This window comes from Hydra vulgaris, chromosome 08 (assembly GCF_038396675.1).
Source record: "Hydra vulgaris chromosome 08, alternate assembly HydraT2T_AEP".
Taxonomy (NCBI): Eukaryota; Metazoa; Cnidaria; class Hydrozoa; order Anthoathecata; family Hydridae; genus Hydra; species Hydra vulgaris.
The window spans coordinates 66,945,832-66,965,250 of record NC_088927.1 but is presented as its reverse complement, the minus strand read 5'-3'; the positions used below and the strand labels follow the sequence as shown (position 1 = coordinate 66,965,250).

General features: G+C 26.7%; 3 protein-coding genes across 3 annotated transcripts; all 3 read left to right on the top strand.

Annotated features, from left to right (window-relative positions):
* Window positions 1–4,969: 4,969 nt before the first annotated feature.
* On the top strand, window positions 4,970–5,521 carry LOC136083553 (deoxyuridine 5'-triphosphate nucleotidohydrolase-like). The gene has a single exon (XM_065802956.1). The coding sequence runs from the start codon at window positions 4,970–4,972 to the stop codon at window positions 5,519–5,521; it is 552 nt and encodes a 183-aa protein (XP_065659028.1).
* Window positions 5,522–5,591: 70 nt separating this feature from the next.
* LOC136083552 (TNF receptor-associated factor 2-like) lies at window positions 5,592–6,149 on the top strand. Its single transcript, XM_065802955.1, has one exon. The coding sequence runs from the start codon at window positions 5,592–5,594 to the stop codon at window positions 6,147–6,149; it is 558 nt and encodes a 185-aa protein (XP_065659027.1).
* A 6,788-nt stretch (window positions 6,150–12,937) lies between these two features.
* On the top strand, window positions 12,938–13,573 carry LOC136083551 (ATP-dependent DNA helicase pif1-like). The gene has a single exon (XM_065802954.1). The coding sequence runs from the start codon at window positions 12,938–12,940 to the stop codon at window positions 13,571–13,573; it is 636 nt and encodes a 211-aa protein (XP_065659026.1).
* The last annotated feature ends 5,846 nt before the right edge of the window (window positions 13,574–19,419 follow it).

Below are 19,419 nucleotides of genomic sequence, written 5' to 3'. Positions count from 1 at the left end.
ATATCGTTTTATTAGAATAGTTTTTTTTCCTTTGCAAGTTAAACAATTTATTTTATAAAGACGTATTTTTGCAGATCTTTTGGTAACAGTATTAAAAATCCGTACTTCTTGATATACAACGTGAATAGTGCAGTTTTTTAACAAATGTTAATTTTTTTTTCTTTTAAAACTACAAAAAACAGTTCACCATATCCATTGCACGTGGCGCATTTTTCTTCTACGATTTCTTCTAATAGCGTGTGCGCTGTTCTCTTCATGATTCTGTTTATATTAAATTCAGAGCAATTTGCCTTTTAATTTCTTTTTTAGTCATAACATCATCAATAGGTACATCTAAAAATTGATTGGCAGTCTTTAATCTTTTGTAATTGTTTGCATAAATTCTATCCATTTCATTTTGCATCATGTAATAAATATTTTCCTCGTTCATCACAGCTGGAATGGCTTGAATATCCAATAGGGATAACTTATCCCACGTAGCTTCATAATTTGTTCTTAAGAATCCTGCATCTTTTAAAAATCTTTTAGCAGCATTTTAAGCTAATAATTGTTTTTCGTAAATATCATAGTGTAAAGGAATTTGTTTTGTTTTCATAGACAATAGATCACGTTTCAGATTTTCCTGTTTTTTCATATAAAAATGCAACTGCATGTCTTTTTTCAAACAGTTGTTTAGCAGTGTTATCAAGGTATTGAAAGAGTTCGTGTTTAATAAACTGAAAAAATGAATAAAGATTTATCTGAACTAGTGAAGAGGCATGAAGCGTTGTTACTTCATAAAAATAATGGTTTAACAGTCTGCACAACGAAGGTAAATATATTTGATCTGTATATAATACATTTTCGCTGCGAAAGACTAGAGCTACAAAATAGGCAGCAAATGCCCCACATAAACTACTATCATTCCATTGAAAAGGAAATTTATTGTATGAAAAAAATACATTTTGATTGCCACTGATTTCGCTATATTTTAAAATAAATTTGGTAAACCAATAAAATTCACGATTTTCTGCTGTCCATTCTGAAGGAAAATGATTGGATTGTAGTATATAAGAATTAATTTCAATTTCGTTGTAGGTAATGTTAATCGTGTTGATTTGTATATTGCTATTGACTTCTTCTACTGCTTCAAACAAATATTTATTAAATCTTAAATGTTTTGGAATTTGTTGCAATACACTTTCTTCACCTAAACTATCTAAACAAAAAAAATGACCCTTGTCTATTTTCATCAACACTCTCCAATGTTGACCTGCGTCTTTTGTAGTTTCATTGTTGTTAATGATAAAGAAGCCATTTTTATTCATTTGTTGAAAAATATGAATATGTGTTTTTGTTTGGCTAAGTTCGTCAAAAGAATATATTCCTATAAAATAATTTTTAAATTCAGAATTTTTAAAAAAACGAGACAAAGAATCGTCAGTAGCCATTTTTTTATTCTTCTTTTTCTAAATTAAAAAAACTTGCAATAAATAGTGTTACAACAGCGTGTAATATATTAACAAAAGAAGTTTTTTTATCACTGGTACTTTCCTTTATAATTCCTTTAATGTTTCTTTTAAAAGACTTCTTTTTTAAAGCACCATCTAGTTTTTCTATTAAAGAAGAAACGCTAGGTATTACTTTTAAAGTAAACGTATCCACAAAACCGTCAGTTTGATCACCTTCTGTTAGAACCATAGGTGGTTTGATTTTTCTTTCTAGCAGCAATAGAGTTAGCTTGGTTTTATAGAGTTCTATTACATAATGTTCACCATATGTTTCTTTCAAATCATCAAAGTAGTTGAGATGAACAGAACAAAGTTGAGGATTTTCGAGTAAATTATTAAATTCGCTGTTTTTAAAACATTTTTCAATACTGTAGGAATTTAATGTTATCCTTTTAAATTTGAGTACATTTTGTAAAAATTCAAATGAATTTTTATCTGTAAAATGTTCTTCTTCTACGTAATCAGATGAAGGTGAAGAATTTCCAGACTTGTGTTCGTAATATTTATATCTTTTAGATACTTCATCAAGCGCGCACACTGCGCAATTGTTGTGAATTTTTATTATGATGCTATCAACGCGATTCATTTTTTTAATTAAAAATGTAAAAATAAATATTTTCAAAAAATTTGATTTTTTATAATTTTTTATTCATTTTATTAAAAGAATACGCTTCTTTTTTTAATAAAAAAAGCATTTTTTTTTCTAGTTGTGGTTGTTAGATTTGGAATTTATACCCAACTGTGATCGACATCAGTGGGGAAAAAATTGTATTAGAGAATTATGTTTACGATCCATCGGTGATAAAAAATATTTTCACTCGCAAGTCATTCCGTGTATTAGTTATCACAAATTAAATGAAAAATTTGAAAAATTTTTTTTTTATTGTCGATACAACATACATGGGTTAGAGTACTATCCTAGTTTTAAATACACAAGTGGAATCATATTTTGTGCATCTGTGATCGATTATTTAAAAGAAAAATTTTCAAAATATGAACGAAACTTTGTATTTTATAAAGGCGGTTGTATGGAAAAAGATGTGTTAAATGCGATAAAGGAGCTTAAAATACTCTCGTTTGATTTAAATCAGTGGTTCTTTTCAAAAATCTCTCTCTTGCCTCTTTATGTCAATAACGAAGATAAATGTTTGGAACATTTTTCAAATGTCAAAGATAAAACAAATTGTTGTCATCACTGTCCTAGATATGAAACATTGATGTTTTCATTGTATTTGGAAGATTTTGTAAACGGATTTACAATAAATGGCGACGTTCACCAATACCCAGAGTTTTATGACCATGAATACTTTAGTTTTATTAAATTTATAAAAGACAACATTCAATATATTTACATATTAAAAAAAGACACTTGTGATTGTTTTGAAAATATATTTAAAATAAATAATCTTGTATATCAACTTTTGGATATGAAAAAAAAAATAAAAAAAATAAAAAAATATTGTCTTGTTTATAATCCTTCTACCGCAGTCACATAATATTTGGTGTAATGAATGTTTGTATGAATAGGTTGTTTCGATACTATTTTGTCGTTTTCATAATTATAAACTTCGTCCTCTTTTCTGTATAAAATCTTTGACATGTTAAAATTTCTTTTAAAGAAAAAAAACCATTGAGCTGTGGGAAACATTTCTATTAAACTTTTTTCGTAAAAATTGCAACGTTCAAAGGCTTTGTAAATGAACGCTTTATCTCCTTCTTGATGTACTTTTTTTTGTATAAATTATTCATAAATAGGAACGGGTGTGTATAGGGTATAATAACCATTATGAAAAACTTTATCGTCAAACGAAAAACAAGGCGGTAGGTCCATGCAAGCTGGAACAACGTTATTTAATAGTTTACAATTTTTCTTCAACTGATCATATTCCCAATTGTTAGATAGATAAGGAAACAAAAAATAATACTTTAAAGTGGTTTTAATTTTGCTTTTCCACGAAGTTTGCTTTTCCATGTTTTTTGAGTTGTAATAAAGTTTATATACTTTAAGAAAGTCTTCTAGTTGTTTTTTTAATTCTTTGTGTTGTTTTTCTACAGTTGTTTTGGTTACATTTAAAAAATCATCGTTTATCATGTGACATACTTCTAGCATGCTCGTTCTCCATGATGGTTCTTGTTCTACAAAATTCATATAACGTCGTGATGGTTTTTTAAACAAATCAAGTCTATTTTCATAGTCTTTAGCTATAAAAATAAAATATAAATCCTTGTATTTTTCTTCTTCCAAGTTTAATTCCAAGTTAAAATTTTTTAAATACGTAAAGATAATGTCTTGCCATTCTTCATACGTGTTATTTAAATGGTGAAATTCAAACAACATAGGATGTAATTCATTATCTGGATAAAAAAGTTGAACAGCTTTGATGAAACTTACGTCGAGTTGTTTGCTAGTCATTTTCTCTTTCACAAATGAACTAGCGTTTATTTTTTTTCACCCTTTATATAGGAAAATAGAGAGATTAAAAAAAACAAGTTTTTTAATATTAAAACAGGTTTTTTAATTCAAAAAAATTACAAAAATTTTCTTTAAAACAAAATTATTCTTCGTCTTCTGGTACTTCAGGTACTTCTGGTTCGACTTTAGTTTTTTTTGTTTCAATTTCAGCAAGCTCGACCGAAATTCTTTTCAAATTTTGATTTAAATTTCGTGACACACCATTTTTAATTAACGAATTATGAAAAGATGGTTCTATAGCCATATGTCTTGCATATTCTGTAGCATGAATTTCGTCTTCTTCTTTTGCTAATCGTATACTAAAATTGCTAAAATCGATCGTTTTTAATATGGGAGTTTTAGGGTAAGCTACTTGCATATAAGCTTTGTTTTGAGCATCTTGCATAGTCATCATCAAACTTTCCAATACATTTTTGGTCATTTTGTTATGATTAAATTTAAACACCACATTATTAGTGAGTTCACCTTTGTTCATTTTAAATGTGTTGTCGTCTTTAGTTAATTTCAATTCGCTTCTAAACAAATAATTTGTTTTGTTGAGATCGCACATTTCTCTATATCTCTATGGTAACAAGATTTCACAGCCCTCAGTTTTTTGTTTGTAAATCAATTCTTTTTTATTAAAGTTGAATTGCGCCAATGGTTTGAGAGGAACAGTACTATATTGTTTTTCTTTCACATTTTTTTCTTCTTTAAATGCAATGAGCCACAAAGTAACAGCTGCTAGATCTGCAAATTTAACATAGGTGTTATCATTGCAGTAAACAGTTTCAAACTCTGCCATTTTTTGATGTTCGTTGTGTTGTGAATGAACTTTGAAATGGAAATGAACTCTTTTTATACTGTTTCAGTTGACAAGAGAGATTAAAAAAAACAAGTACTAAACAAGTTTTTATAAAAATGTTAATCCCTTAATCAAGAGTCTAAAGTTCAATGTGGTACGATGAACTTTAAACTTTGTACTTTATACTTTTAATTCTGTTTTAATGATAGAGATAATGTTGTTATGATTACTATTTTATATAAAAAGAGTGAAAAAAACTTGTGTATATCATCTTTTGGACAAGACAGCGAGATAGATAAAATGGAAAATAAAGAGTTTAAATCACTCGAAATTACAGATATTCATGAATGGTCTTTTTATGAAACAAAAGAGAGCGCTTGTTTTGATTTGAGAAGCTCAAAGGATGTTATACTTCAACCCCATCAACGTGTTTTAGTAAGTACTGGAGTGTATATAGATAAAACGGATTTAAATTTAGTAGGACAGATAAATTCAAAATCAGGTATAGCTTACCAATATGGTGTGGTAGTGTTGAATGCTCCAGGAATAATAGAGGCCGATTTTAAAGAGGAAATTAAAGTCTTATTGATGAATCATTCTGAAGAAAGTGTTGTGATTAAACGTGGAGATGCTATTGCTCAAATGGGATTTGTAAAAATGTTTAAAGCTGTAAAAAATGTAATAGAATTTAATGGGCGTTGTTGTGTTGAAGTAAAAATGTCAATGGTTAAAGATGTAGAAAGTAAGGATGGTTTTGGTTCCACTGGAAAATAATTTTTTTTGTAAAATATTTTTTTGTTATATTTTGTAAATTTTTTTTTATTTTTTAGATTAGTAAAAAGTTATGGCATCATTTATTTTTACCGATGATATAGTTTCACTGATCAACAATCCGAATTTTTTCACTAATGGATTATATGTTGACAAAATAAAAAATTTAGATTTTCGGCTATCCATGTTGGAAGAAATGCATCATCATGTTCAAGGCACCAAAATATGGATTTTTGAAAATTTTAAAGAACAGTTAAAAGATGAAAGCAAGGCTTATTATAGTGTTCCTTTTTATTATAAAAATTATCAATTTTTAATGAAATTGACTATCCATACGAAATGCGATAAACACGAAGAAGAAGAAATTGGTTTGTACATAATGATGCGATCTACACCTTATGATGCAATATTAAAATGGCCTTTTATCAATCATATTATTACTTTTAAAATATGTGGTCCTAACGGTAAACAAATAAAAAAAAGTTTTTCGAGTGAAAATAATGTGTCTTTTCAACGTCCAGTCAAAGATCAAGAAAATGTTGCATACGGATATTGTAATTTTATAAAAACAGCAGACATCAACGATTATTTAATTGAAAATAATTTGTATATCAAATGTCAAATTAAGTAATTTTTTTAAATGTAATCACGATTTACAACATCTTTTTAAACATTTATTTGTATAATTTTTTTTTTTTAGATAACTAATTAAAAAAATGAGAGAAGATAAAGAATACCTTCTTTGGAGCGCTTGGGACGACATTAGACAATTAGATGCTGAACAATATAGTCGATTAGAAATCATATTATTGTTTGTAAGAAACTGTCAAGCTATTTTATTTAGTGAAGTAGTCGATAATATGATTGGAATAAAGATGAACTTTTATCGAACAATTGAAACTATTCGTCAAATTAATTCATCAAATTTATATTTGATTGTTTTTGAAAGTATTTATGAAAGATGTTGAAGTGTAAAACACATGATATCATCAATGAATATAAGAGATGAGGATCAAAGTGTAGAAAATTATTTAATAGATGTACAATTTATCGAAAACATTTTTTTAGAATTAATAACTTTTATTAATAATCATATTGAATGTAATCAAAATTTAGTATATCAATTTAATCATTTAACTGTATAAATATTTATCTGTATAATTTATTTATTTTTTAGAAAAACTAATAAAAAAATGAATTGGCCTACACGCTTTGCTTGGTATACTATTTTACAACATGATGAAGAACAATATGCTCGTTTAAGAAAAATAGTAGATTATGTTGTGTTCTGTGGTCAAACAAGCTCAATCAGTGATGTGGTTAAAGATGTTAATGATATGAAGAATTCTTTTATGCAAGCAATTCAAGTTATGAGTATAAATAAACTAGAATGTTATTTGGATATTTTTTCTAAAATTCAGTTAGATAGTGCTAGTAGAGAAATACTATTGTCGAATTCTACAGATTTTATTGTGATGAATGATATACAAAGCATTGCAAAAAACTTTTCAGAATTGTTAACTTTTAGTTATAAATATATTGAATGTAATCACGATTTAAATTATGAATTTAAACATTTATCTGTATACTTTTTTTATTTTTTTTAGATTAACTAATTAAAAAAATGAGAGAAGATAAAGAATACCTTCTTTGGAACGCTTGGGACGACATTAAAAAATTAGAATCGGATCAACATATCCGATTAGAAATTAATCATTGTTTCTAAAAGACAGTCAAGCTATTTTATTAAGTTAAGTAGTTGATAATATCATTGGAATGAAGATGAACTTTTATCGAACATTTAGAACTTTTTCATTAAATTTATATTTGATTATTTTTGAAAGAATCTATCAACAATGTCAATTTGTAAAAAATATGATATCATCATTGGATTATGAGGTTTATGATGAATATGAGGATTATGAGGATTATGTTGATCATAGTGTAAAAAAATATTTAATAGATGTGCAATTTATCGAAAACACTTTTTTAGAATTAATAACATTTATTAATAAACATATTAAATGTAATCAAAATTTAGTATATCAATTTAATCATTTCACTGTATAATTTTTTTTAGATTAACTAATTAAAAAATGGATAATGAAAAATGGTCTGATGAACGCGTCGAATGGATTACCAAATATTACACACTTCATCATTCTGAACGGAAATTGTGGAAGTTTTTGGAACAATTATCACCTGTTTTTTATTTTCATTTTGTTATTGTTAAAGAATTTTTAACCAATGATGATCATCAAGAAGGCATAGTGGGGCAACTTGACAAAATAACAGAAATTATAGATAAAAATAACGAGCAAATCAAAAAATATCTCAATATACGTCAATTTTTAATAGAGATGGTCAATTTCATGATTGTCACTTGCAATGCTGCAATTGAAGAAGACGAATTTATTGTAAAAAAAGAAAAGGAAGAATTTGCAAGAAGAGATGAAGCCTTGTTCTCTTATATGAAAGTAAACGTGGACATGAAAAACTTTCATTACATTTCAAAGCACGAAGAAAGATTAATGTTAAAAAAAACAATTAAAAATTGTTTTACGCTTATTCTTATAAATATTTTTATCGAGTAACTTATTTTCTTTAAAATTTTTTTATACTTTTAATAACTTTTGTATTTTTTTAGGTAAACTAATAAAAAAAATGGAATTCTTTCGAGATTATAAATGTGGAAAATACATCTCTCGTAAATATAGAAAGTTGGATAAACTTAATGCAGATGTTGCTGCTGAATATAAAATAGTAAAATGTTTTGTTAAATATGGTGATAATTTTAAAGATTTTTTTAAAAATTTTCACGACAACATGTTAAATGAAGCAGTAGATGAATTGAACCGATTAATACGAAAAGATGCTGAAAAAAATGGTTTTATAAACAGATTAAGAACTTTGCAACTATATTATCAAGCCTGTACAAATTATTTACGACAAATCAAAAAAATATTGAATGGCTTAAAACAGATGTAGAAGAAGATAAAGAAAAACAAAAAGAAAGAGATGTGGCTATGTTTGAGTATATTGAAAAAAATGTCCCTAAATTTCGCAAAGACATAATGAATTATTTTTCTTTTGTCAACAAGACTGAAAAAACAATACGTATTCGCGAAGAATTACAACTTTCTTTTTTAAAAACAATGGAATATTTGAGTACCTTTTTTGATTAAATTTTTTTTTCTCTTTAGATTACATAATAAAAAAATGGTAAAATTAATAGTTCGTCCAACAAACAGCATTATGACAACAACACCAACAATTTGTCAATACATAGAATTGTGTCATCAAAAAGAATGTCAAAAGACTAAACTTGTTTATGCGATGAATGTCGAAAAAAAATTTTACATCAATAATATCATTTTTAGATAATTTTTATTGTAATTTTTTTATAATTTTTATTGTATTTTTTAGATTACATAATAAAAAATGTCAAACTTTAAATTACATGTTGAACATCACATCACTCAACTTTTATTATCAACAGCTGTTATTCACGATCAAACTCAAACGATTGGGAGGTTATTGGATCAAACAGAATCTTGTTCAAAAGAAACTTGTACTGGTTTGAGTCCTTGTGATTCTTGCGAAACAATATATGATTTTGTGAAACATTATATTCGTGAAGAAAATATTAAAAAAACTGTGCTTGAAGTGTTTGAAAATTATACTATATTATAAAACTTTTGTAATTATTTTTTATAATTTTTTTTGTAATTTCTAGGTTACATAATAAAAAAATGGTTGTGGTTTATGTATTTGAAAACAACGCTAAAGATTTTTTTAAGAATGAAAGTGGTTGTTTAGAAGATTGTTTGGAAGATTATCATCTTAAAGAATTGTTTTAAGAAGAAATGACTCAAGATGAATTTGATGAATTTGTAAAACAAGTGCAACAAATTAAACCTAAAAAACTACGAGTTGATAAATATTCAGAAGAAAAAACTTTTAAAAGAGAAAAAGAAGTTTTTAAAGCATTTTTATTTTTAGATTGGCGTATGAGTGAACAAGCTTCTGAAATGTTTGAAAAAGTAGCTAAAAAAATAGGGCTTAGCAAAACAATACTCTTATTTGTTTGTAAAAAACCTGATTTTGTTTATGAAGCTCTATGTAAAATAGCTCAATGTGAATGTATATCGAATTGTGTATTTTGTATTTTAAATGCTTGTTACATTTATGCTGAAATAAGAAGAATTTTTTAAATTTTTTTAAAAAATGTATTTTTTTAGATTACATAATAAAAAATGGAAAACAATATAAAGTTGGCTTCGAAAAAGTTAGGATTGGTGAAGTATTCTTGAAAAAGAAATTTTCATATTATGAAGAATTGAAAAAGAAATTTTTATATTACGAAGATGGAATTAACTATTTGTCTTCGTGTCCTTGCGAACCGAATGATATGTGTACAAAATGCCAAGAGATCAGATCGGAAATTTTAATTTGGGAAAATATTGACTATGAAAGAAAACATAAACATTGTTTATATTGAATTTTGTTTAAACTTTCTATACATTTTATGTATTTTTTTAGATTACATAATAAAAAAATGGAAAAAAATATAATATTAGCTTGCAAAAAATTGGGATTGTCTGAAGTGTTGATAAAAAAGACTTTTCGTTATCATAAAGATGTTTTTGTTATCATAAAGATTAATAGTTTAGCTTCGTGTGCTTGTGAATCGGATGATATGTGTCAAAAATGTAAAAAGATTGCGTTGGAAATAATGTTTTCAGAAAATAAAGATTATGTGTTAAAATATGAACAACCTTTATATATGGATAAATAATTATATTTTTATATTGAATTTTTGTATACATATTTTTTTTGTATTTTTTACATTGAATTTTGTTTAAACTTTGTATATATTTTTTGTTTTTTTTTAGATTTCATAATAAAAATGGAAAATAATACAATGTTGGAATTAACAGAAAAAATAAAGAAAAGACTGAATTATTTAGCTTTTTGCCCTTGCGATATGATCAATATGTGTGAAGATTGTAAAAAAATTAATTTGGAAATGAGTACAGAAAAAATAGACTATAAAACAATATATAAACATTTTTTAGATACGAATATTTAAACACGCTCATGTTATATTTATATTTTGTTTAAATTTTGTATATATTATTTTTTATATTTTTTATATTTTTTATATCGAATTTTGTATACATTTTTTGTATTTTTCTTAGATTACATAATAAAAAAAATGGAACAAGATGAGATATCGTGGTGTAACTATTCTATTATATTAAAAGCTTCAAAAAAAATGGATTTATCTAAAAAACAACTCTTGAAAGATTATAGAAAACAAAAAAAATTTTTGACCGAATGTCAATGTGATGAATACAACCTATCATTTCTTTGTATGTATTGTCGTTCTTGTGTGGATACAGCTTCAAAAAAAATGGATTTAACTAAAGAACAACTTTTGGAAATTTTTAGAAATCAAAAGAACAAGATTAAATTTTTGGCCGAATGTCAATGTCAGGAATACGACGAGTATCATTTTCTTTGTTTGTGTTGTAGTTATTGTGTGGATGCAGTAAAAGAATTTTACATTTCAATAATAAAAGCTTCTAACAAACTTGGTTTATCGACGGATTTATTAAACAAAACTTTTAATTTTCATAAATACGAAATACGTGATTTAGCTAAATGTAATTGTGATTTTGAACAATTGTGTCATGATTGTGATTTTAAAAAATTTTTGCTTTATCGATGCTTTCGTTAATGTAACTATTTTTATAAATTTCTTTATTTTTTTATTTTTTTCAGATTGCATAATAAAAATGACTAACAGAAAATGATTTGGATTTTTTGATGGAAAAAATATACCAATTTAATCAAGCTCACCCAGCTACTTTAAAAGAAATTCGAATGCATGCGATTAGTTCAAGAAAAATTTTATGTCGTCGTTGTAAATGGTATGGTTTCGAATAAAAGTAGGATGAATTTTTCAATCAAGAAATTAAACGAGTATCTCATATATTGATTTTGATGGTTTTTCAATATATTAAAATACATTATCATGTTTATTTGAATTTAAATTTTGAATCTTTTTATGATTTTTTAAAATTAAAATGTAAAGAAGATGTTTTAAATCATGTAAAAGAAAAATGTGAAGAAATTGAAAATTGTAAACATTATTTAAACGAATGTGAAGAGTGTGATGAGTATAGAGTATCTGATGGAGAGAGTTGTTCATTTATATATTGTGAAAAATGTTTTAGTTCTCAATATTAATTTCTTTAGATGAATGAAATAAGAGAAAACCATAATAAAAAAATGTTCAAGATGATGATCAAACAAAACCTATTGCCTAAAGACGAAATGATGGTTGCAAAGTTTTTGGTTAATGAACAAGTTGATTTATTTTATAAAGTGGAGCAAGTTGTTGAACAGAACATTATATATATGATGTTTTTTATAAAATATGCTGTAATATATTTATATTCAAAATAAAAATAAAAAAGATTTTTTTTAGATAAATAATATAAATGAAAATAAAAAAATGTTGGAGAAGATTATAAATATGAATTCTTTGTTGAAAGAAAATCGCGAAACTTTAACTGACGAGGAGAAAGAAAATTGCAAAACTTTAACTGACGAGGAAATGGCATCTTTGAAATTTTTGTTAGATGAAAACGATAGTGACTTTTTATTTAAAATACGAACAAATTTAAATGTTAAACTGATTTTGTTAATCTTTTTTATCAAATATACTTATGTATTTATGTGTATATTATGTATATATATGTATTTTTTCAGTAAATAAAAAAAATATTTTTTTTCAGCAAATAATAAAAAAAATGTTTTCTTTGCAACAACAAAAAGCACTTCAATGGCTTGATGAAGGAAAGAATTTTTTTATTACTGGTGGCGCTGGATGTGGCAAAAATTATATTGTCAACCAAATTGCTCAAAGTGAACAAATTTATAAAACAATACATATTACTGCGAGTACAGGAAAAGCAGCTTATTTAATCAATGGTGTCACAATACATGCTTTTGCTGGTATAGAAACTGATGTTAAAAGTGTTGATTATTATAAACGTCATATGCATCCAGACATTAAAAAAACGTGTTTGGAAACTGATGTTTTAATTATTGATGAAATTTCAATGATTAACGCTTCAACATTTGATTTATTACATTTAATAGCTTGTGAAATTAGACAATGTTACGATGAATTATTTGGTGGTGTATAAGTGATTGCTTGTGGTGATTTTTTTCAGTTGCCACCGGTTTCAGGTCAATTTGTTTTTAAATCACAAATATGGCAACACTACATGACAGAAGTGTTGGTTTTAACTCTATTGCTTTAGACAAAAAGACGACGAACAATTTTTTGGAGCTTTAAATGAAATACGCTTTGGTCAAGTTTCAGACAAAACTATTGATTATTTTATGACGCGTTGTTTTGAAAAAGAAGAAAATTTAAACTCTAAATATGCAAGATTGTTTTTTAGAAACATCAAAGTGGATGTTTATAACAATCAAAAAATAGAAACTATCAAACAAGAAGGGTATTGGTTTTATGCTAAAGACGTTATTAGAAATCAAAATATTCCATGCTCCTTTCAAATTCCAGCAGCTGTTTATCTTAAAATAGGTGCTATTGTGATGCTTGTAAGAAATATTAATGTGGAAGAAGGTTTGTGCAATGGCACTATTGGTACCGTTATTTTAATAGAAAGTAATGCAGTTTGGGTGATGATGAATAAAAAAGAAGTCAAAATTGAATGTGTCAAAGAAGAAATTTTAGATTGCTCTCATGCTGTCGTAGGCTCAAGATTTGGTTTGCCTTTAAAATTAGCATTTTCTTTTACGGTTCATAAAGCACAAGGAAGTACCATGAATAAAGCTGTTGTTCAATTTAATTCAAAGGCTTTTATTAATAGTCTTTATTATGTTTCTTTATCACGAGTTTGTAATATTAACGATATATTTATAATTGTTAATAATCAATTTGATTTACGAACACTATTTAAAAGTATTACTGTTGATTCTGATGTTTTGGAATTTTATAAAAAATACATGTAAATTTTTTTTTTAGATTAAAAAAAAATGAAATTTGAATATCAAACTGAGGAAACTCGTTTTAGTAATAACAGTAAATACACGGAACATTTTTTTTACATTAAAGATCGTTATAAAGATAAAGATATTGTAGAAGAATCACAACTTTATTCTGAAACTTAAAGTCCTGATGAAATTGTTTATCATGTTGAACAAAAAACAATGGAAGGATTTGAAACACAAATGAAAAACAGTATTCTTTATGGTGACTTGTTTCAAAAATTCTTATTGGGTTATAATATTGTTACTTTGTGTTGCAAGTGTATTGAAAATGGTTCTTGTAAAATAATGAAACGTTGTTACAATTCGCCTGTTTATTTTATTAAACCTTTAGAAGGACCGACAAATTTACGTTTTATTCAAGATGCCAATGTGCGAGCTGTTTTTAATGTTTTAGAAAACGATAGCGGATGGAAGATAAAACGATTAAGTAATATTAAAATTAAAACTTTATCCAATTTAACAGAAAGATCCATGATGAATTTACGAGATTTTGAATTGTCTGGTTTTAAAAGAAAAGTGCTCATGACATATGAACAAATTGAAAAGAAGAAAAAACACAACAATACCTATTATGAAAAAAATAAAAAAATATTAAATCAACGAAAGAAAAGCAATCGAAAGAAATGCAATAAATCTTATTACAAAAAAAATCAACAAAAGAGGAAAGAAAGAGACGAATGGTTTGGTGAATGGTATAGACCTCATTCTTTAACACATTGGGAAAAATCGCGAAAAAGTAGTGTTTCTACTATTCTGTCCTATCAACAAAAAAAGAAAATGTTTTTAGATTATAGTATTTTGTTTGAACCTGGGTTATGCTTTTATTCTGCTTTTCTCATTTCTTTGTTGATTCGTCAATTGAATGTGAGCACCATAAAAGAATGGAATACAAAAGTGTCGGAAAAAAACAGTACAGATTTATATTCTGAAGAAAATATTTTAGAACTTCTTTTTGAAGATCAAGAAGAGCAAAATATTCTAGCATGGAAAGACGTTTTACAACCATTAAAAGAAAAATCTAAAAATATGTCATTTCAAACTTTGATTTATTTGTGTCATTGTTTTGCTTACGAAAATACTTTTGATCGTATTAACATTAAAATTTTTGCTGTTAACAAAAAAAAAACACCAAAATTCGTTTGTTGCATTCTAAATTAAAATCACAATATAAAAGTTCTCTTGCAGAATTGTTAAAAGTAGTTTACGAAAGCGCAAACATTACCAAAGACGATCAAGATTCTCAAAGAGTATTTATTAACGATGAAGAAAGAAATAAAGCTAATAAACGGAAAAAACAATCAACACGATCAAAATTTGTATTTTTCAAAAAAACAATTCTTTTCACGCTTTAAGCATGTTGAATGAAAAATTTTCTACAAAGTATTTTTGTTCTAACAACTCACGTGTTTTGTCACAATGTTCAGATTGTGGACAAAAATTTACTAAAAAACATAAATGCGAAGGTTATTATAAACCGGACAAATTTACATACGGTAATTGCATTACTCACTATCGACCACAAAATTCGTTCATGTGTACAAGTAGAAACTTGTTTCCTTTTTTAATGACATTTGATTGTAAAACGAGTATTACAAAGTCTGAAGGAAATGCTACTTCCAAAGTCAAACCTTTATCTGAGTTGAATTATTATTGTCATTCCATTGTAATTCAATGCATTTATGAAAAATTAGCAAGAGAATGTTTTGGTTTAAACGAACAAGGTCAAGTCATTACTCAATGGATTTTTTATTATGGAAATACGGTTGAAAGTTTAGAAAGAAATCCTTTAACTTGTCTACCAGACTATTTTCAACCAGGAGTTTCTTTACTTCACAAGACACACAGACGTATCTTGTAGGAAAAGCTAAATTGTGAAAATAATGAAAAATTAAAAATTGAATTAAGAGTTTACGATATCATTGCTTTAGCAGATACTTTGGTTCGATTTACTTATGAAATATATTTACCTCGTTTTGAAAATTTAAATATATCAAGTGAAGAAAGAGATTTAATATGGCAAGAAGAAAATCATTGTTGTTCTATTTGTAGAACTCCCGTAGATAAAATACGTCAATCTGATGTTTATAAAAATAAATTTTCTCACATGACTCTTCAAGAAATTGAAAGATTAAATCATAATGAATTTCGCATTTATAACGACAAACGAATTCAAGTTGTAAACATGGTGTTTCAAAGAGTAGGACGATTAGAATTGTTCATGTTACCTTGTCACGTTCAAAATTATTTAATCGACAACGATGTTGAAAAAATAAAACAAGATTTATTTAATGTCTCCACTTTGTATTACATTTGTTGTAGATGGTGGGAAAAATTTCAATACCTACCTGCCACTAACGGTTTATTGAGTGATTATGTGAGAATCACCACTGCTGAACTTGTAGATTATATGAAACAGTTGTCTTTGCTTATGATGACCGAACACCAATTTGAAAACTATTTTATTCAAGAAGATATAGAATTATTAGAAGATCCCTACTTTTTAATCAAAATCTTTCGCAAATGTATTAACGAAAGTGGTGAACAATATACAGACAACCTTCATTTTTTGTTTCTCATGAGAAAATTCAAGCAACCCGTCTACGAATTATGGTATCACACCATGTTGGTTGATTTTAATAAACAATTTGAAACCCAATTTAGTTTAACTGATTTTATTCAAGATGAAAAAAATCGAGAAAAAGTTTTAAATAAGTGTCAATTTTTTCTTAACGCTTTTAAAGATTATCTTGTTATTGATCACGAATATTTTTCAGGACAAGTGTACGGATTAGCTCACGATTATTGCAACAAAAAATTAGATAGATATAGTCAGCATTTGTCTTGTCCTATATTTGCTCACAATGCTTCTTTTGATAATCGTATTATGATTGTTGAAGGTTTAAAAAAAATGTTGGATATTCCGTTATACGGTCATTTGGCAGAATCTGAAACTACACCTTTTAATGCTTTTATAAAATACAGCAACATAGAAGATGTTTTTGTTATATCTAAAAATGTGAGCAAAGTCAATATTATCTGCATCGGTAAACATATTAAAATTGTAGATAGTTTGAAAATTTTAAACTGTTCTTTAGAACAAGCCAGAAGTATGTTGTCACTAAAAGCTCAACATCAAATTGTCAACACGATGTTGCATTATTTACGACCTTTTCATCCTGAAGAAAATGATTTAGCCGATTATCTAGAGTTTGAAAACTGTTTTATAAAAAAAACATTATTTCCTTACTCGCAAATAACAGACGAACTCTTAAACATTAAATATAAAACATTTCTACCTATTGAATTATTTGCTCAAAACGATTTAATGAAGTCTAAAAACTTACAAAAAGAAATTAAAAAATTGAAAGAAGCTTACAAAGGTGTTAAAAAATTGTGGAACTTTTTAAATTTAAAAACTTTAAAATCCTTATTGCTCATCTATACTGTGCTCGATATGGTCGTATTAGGTTCTTTTATGATTGACTTTGACGAAAGAACATTTGAATTTTTCAAAATTTCATATTCTAAATCATGTTAGCAGTTTTAGTTATACCAGCAAACTCAATTCTACCCTTAGTTTAATTCCAATCCAATATCCTGCGACCAACGAACATCAAAAAATGATTGAAAAGAGTATTCGAGGTGGTATGTCCACCAACGGTACGCAAAAATTTGCCATTGATACAGATTACTTTGAACCTAAAATAAAAGAACTCAAATTAAACAGCGAATTGAGAGGATGTTTAATTTTTATGGACGAAAATGGACAATACGGAAAAACTCAATTAAAACCTTTACCTTTTCACATGAAATATTCTTTTGATTCGGAATGTATTACTTTAGACGATGTGATTCGAAAATATCATCGCGTTAATTTAAACGGTTTCTCGACTAGTGCTTTAGTGCATTGTCAAATTACTATGAAACCAGAGTATCAAGATCAAGTAGGAGGTTTTTCACCCATGGTAGAAAAAGAAATTATATCCTTTCAAGATTATTCTCCCACTGAAATTGTATCCAAACGTTATCTCAAAAACAATGGAACCTACGGTATAGAAAAAGACAAAACTATTAAATTAGTCATGAAATTAAGTTCGCTTGAGACTTAAGAATTTTTAGACACTTTAATATGGTTGACTACGTGCTGTAGATGCGTTGTTAAAAAATTTTACAAAGTGCTTCCTCTATAGCGTTATCCTTTATCTCAAAAAATGGTAAAACGAAATATGGAAAAAGAAAAGAATCTATTAAAAAGGGTGACAAGGTAGTGGATGCTACTTACAAATTGCAAATTAACGGTCATTACGGAACCTTGAGTCAACAAATTGCACAAAAACTAAATACTACTTTTACGAACCACGAAGAAAAAGCATTTTAAAATAGTATTGAAAATTTTCAAAACATTCGTCGTGTTTTAATTCAAGAAGATCAAACCGATGAAAGTATTAAAATGTTATTCCCTTTTCATTTTCAAAATTTATTATATAACGGTTCCTTATTTATCGGTGTTGAACCTGAAAGATATAAATTGGACGTTTATGAAAAAAAAGTATGTTTAGATGAATACGAGACGAGTGATTATAGTTATGACGATTATTTTAATGAAACTTTGTTTGGTTTGATGACAGATGTTAAAACCAAAAGTCTTTTATTTCACGATCAAGACAATCATCATGAAATGAAAGACGCCTTTGAACTTTTGAAATCAAAAGATCATTAAAATGCTCTCATTTTAACAACCAGCGAAAAATGCAAACTCGTAAACACCTCTTTACGCATTGTAGCTTCACAAATTTTATCTTATGCCGAACTCAACGTAGGACGTTTTAGTTGGGAATTGGGACAAGTATTAAGAAATCATGGAGCTGAAAAACATTTGGTAGTAACAGATACTGATTCTGGTTGTCTATTCATTACGCAAAAGAAACACAAAATGCTTTCTACAACGTTTCGCGAAATGGTAGAAGAATGGATTTATTTTTCAAACTTTAGCAATCGTTGGATGGATTATTCCAATTATAAAACGACTCATCCTTTTTATTCCACTCTATACGCCAAAGAAACGGATCATTTTCAAAACGAAATACCTCCTCCTTATTACATTGCACAAGCTTTAGCTATAGGACCTAAATGTTATAGTATTCATAGCGTCAACGGAGACGAAGAAAAAAGCTACTATAAAAATAGAGCTAAAGGAGTACCCAATTCTAAACTTTCATTTTCAAATTATGTCAACGGATTCAATACCTTTGCAGCCAAAAGATTTTGTAAACAAGTTCATTTTTCAGTGATAAAAGAAAATCAACCTATCGAACAAAATAGAATGAGTGTCAATTACAAACAAGTGAAAATACAAACGCACACTATTGATTTTTTAAAAAGATTTACACAAAAAAATTATGTTTTTGATGACGAAGTCATGACCAAAATTCGTGATCATTATATTTTGCAGCCGATACGATAAGCCAATTTAGAAGTGTTACCCGATATAGAAAAATTTTGTAGCGATGAACACATTCAAAATTTACTTGAAATTAAAAAAATATTATAAAACAATCAGAACGTTATCAAACAATGGCCATGTTTAACCGAAAAGTTTTTATCCCTTTGTTATACGATCTTAAAAAGAATATAAATTTGTAAAATTTTTTTATGAATATAAAAAAAATGGTGTTTCATTTTTTAAAACAAAAATTAACAGCGCAACAACTTGAAAACAAATCAAAAGAAATTGGTTTAAAAAATTTTCATTTAGTATAAAATACAAAAAAAGAAATTTATTATTTAAAAAAAAACGATTCTTATAC